The following is a 2,424-nucleotide window of genomic DNA, read 5'->3' as shown; positions in this document are numbered from 1 at the left end:
CAACCAATGGTGTCTTGAAGGAAACATTGAACGTAAAAATAAAGCAACAAAAGTATGGTGAGGCATTTAAAAATGCCCCAAAAGCATATTAACATCAAGCAAAAGTTGTACTTTAATTTTCGTCGATATCTGTTTATTTTCAAATCTTCACACTTAGACGACAGTGGTGTGGCCAAGGGTGTAGCCAAGAGGAGCGTGAGCAACAGTGCTGTAAGCAAGAGGAGCAACCCTGTGGGTGTAGGCGACAGGGGCTGGGTGGACAGCCTTCACAACGACTGGGGCTGGGTGAACAGCCTTGACGACAACTGGGACTGGGTGAACAGACTTCACCACAGCAGGAGCCGCAACTTCGACAGAGGAGGAGTAAATGGGGGCGTCGGCTGGGGCAGATGTCTTGGTGCCTGGCTCGTTGGTCTCGACGGTAGCGCGGAAACCGAGAGCGTCGGCAACGTAGTTGACGGTGCGGGCAACGCCATGGGCGTCGACGTAGCCATAGGAGCCGACCTTGTTGTTGTGTTCGTCTCCTGTTTCCTGGCGGGTCATGCGGGTGCCAAACTCATCGACGTTGTCGTAGCCGAAGCTGTATGGCTGGGGAACGTGCACCTGATATGAAAAATAGGTATTCATTATTAGATCGTCAATTATGATACCTTTAAAGGGGGTACATCAACCCGAAAGGCATCAGTGATTACCTAGCAGCGTGATCTTTAATGTGTTGTTTTAGTGCCGATATATTATGTAATATATAAGCTCAACACTATTCAGCTCTGAAATTAAGAAGAAAAAAAAAGATGTTTAGCTATAGTTTAAAACATAATTATGCCTTAACAAAGCGTAAATTATGTTCTTCGAGGTTACAATATACACCAAAGTAGGTTTGTTAGAACTGAATACTTTTAATTAAAAAAACCTTGAGAAATAAGAAAAGGACCTGAGGATTACACAATGACGTCTCGAAACACAGCCGTGTTTTGAGACGTCGTTATGTTATCCCCCTTTTCGTTTTTCTATGTAATATCTCGGGGTTTTATAAGTATGACCGTGCTTCATGCTAGCTTGCGCATTACCCTTATTAAAAATCGTTATACGCCACTTTCCTTAATGGTTGGGACTCGACGTCATTTTTTTTGTTTATGCTTTACAATCCATAAGAAAATGTTTCTTAACGTCATTAATTTAGTTATAAACCAGAACGGTATTTTGTTGCTCTTAGTTTTTATAATAATTTTTGGAAAAACAACACACGAACACAGCACGTGATATCAGTTTGTGATGTACAATCACTTGGTCTTCTGAAAAATTTGATAACTAGTAGCTATATGTATTTTTCTCCAAAGGTGGCTAACTCCAGCAGCAAGAACGAATAGCCTAGTAATTACCTTAGAGCCTAGCGAGCACTGCACTTAACTATTACTTTCCGGTTAGTTTAATACAAATCCCCGTAGAGTGTAACTGATAATGCGAAGTAATGTTTTGAAAACACTAATGTTGTCTCTCCTCTTCTAAAATCGTTTTAAATTTCTTTTCTTCCTTACCCTTCCCGGCAATAGGCTCACGTGCTTCGAATATGCTGTCTTGCACACGTTGATATTAAGCAAGTTAACTTATATTCAATTTCGATTGTAATGCACTTTTATATAGCATGCTCCTTTGAACATAACCGTACTACCAGATCGAATGAAGGTGAACGGGATCGTGTCCTGACAGAAATGTTTATGTGTGAATGTATCAAATAAACATCATAAACAAAAATGCGCATGCTGCCTAAAGAGTACTTTCGGCTGGATCATACTATCATATCGCTATTAGGTAGGCGCATATTCAATAAGACACTCGAGTGTACTGTCTGTCACTCGAACCAAAGACGTTAAAGTGGATGTTAAAATGTCGACACGGAAGTACATTCAAATATTATCAGCAATAAATAAATAAATATTTCGATCTGATTTAGGGAGCTGGGATTGATTTCATTATTATATATGTGTACGTTCAAATGTAGACTTTAAGTTCATACTGCGTTTTATTACGGCAGTGACTAAAGTACTATTAATTGAAGTAGCTCGCAGAAAGGAAAATGATATTTCACTTACATTCTCGACGACAACTCCGCAAGCCACGTAGGCGAAAAGGCAGCACACAAGCACCTGAAAAGAAAGGTGAAAGCTCTAGAGGGAAAAAGGTGACAAAAACAATCAAAATTAACCTCGGAAATATTTTGATAACTTTTTTTAAGATCCTCCAAATAACAGTCGACTCTTAACTACCAGAAATGTGCTTATTTGGGCTTTAAGTCACAGGGCTCGTTGAGAGACGCCTCTATTCGTGATGTATCGTAGAACAGCCTCTCCTGACATTCAAGAACTCCACAGTAACAACTTCTGTTACTTCCGTGCTTCAGTTTAAATGCTATACCTTAGAGAACAT

The 2,424-nt window shown here is 40.1% G+C and overlaps 1 protein-coding gene across 1 annotated transcript; it reads right to left on the bottom strand.

Annotated features, from left to right (window-relative positions):
- Positions 1 to 153: 153 nt before the first annotated feature.
- On the bottom strand, positions 154 to 2,424 carry LOC121838151 (cuticle protein 16.8-like). The gene is made up of 3 exons (XM_042294231.1): positions 2,413 to 2,424; positions 2,091 to 2,144; positions 154 to 603 (listed from the first exon to the last, which is right to left on the bottom strand). The coding sequence occupies exons 1-3, from the start codon at positions 2,422 to 2,424 to the stop codon at positions 154 to 156; spliced, it is 516 nt and encodes a 171-aa protein (XP_042150165.1).

Source organism: Ixodes scapularis, unplaced genomic scaffold, assembly GCF_016920785.2.
Source record: "Ixodes scapularis isolate PalLabHiFi unplaced genomic scaffold, ASM1692078v2 PGA_scaffold5__190_contigs__length_132052651, whole genome shotgun sequence".
Taxonomy (NCBI): domain Eukaryota; kingdom Metazoa; phylum Arthropoda; class Arachnida; order Ixodida; family Ixodidae; genus Ixodes; species Ixodes scapularis.
Note: the sequence above shows the minus strand (reverse complement) of the source record. Positions and strands in the feature narration are given on the sequence as shown.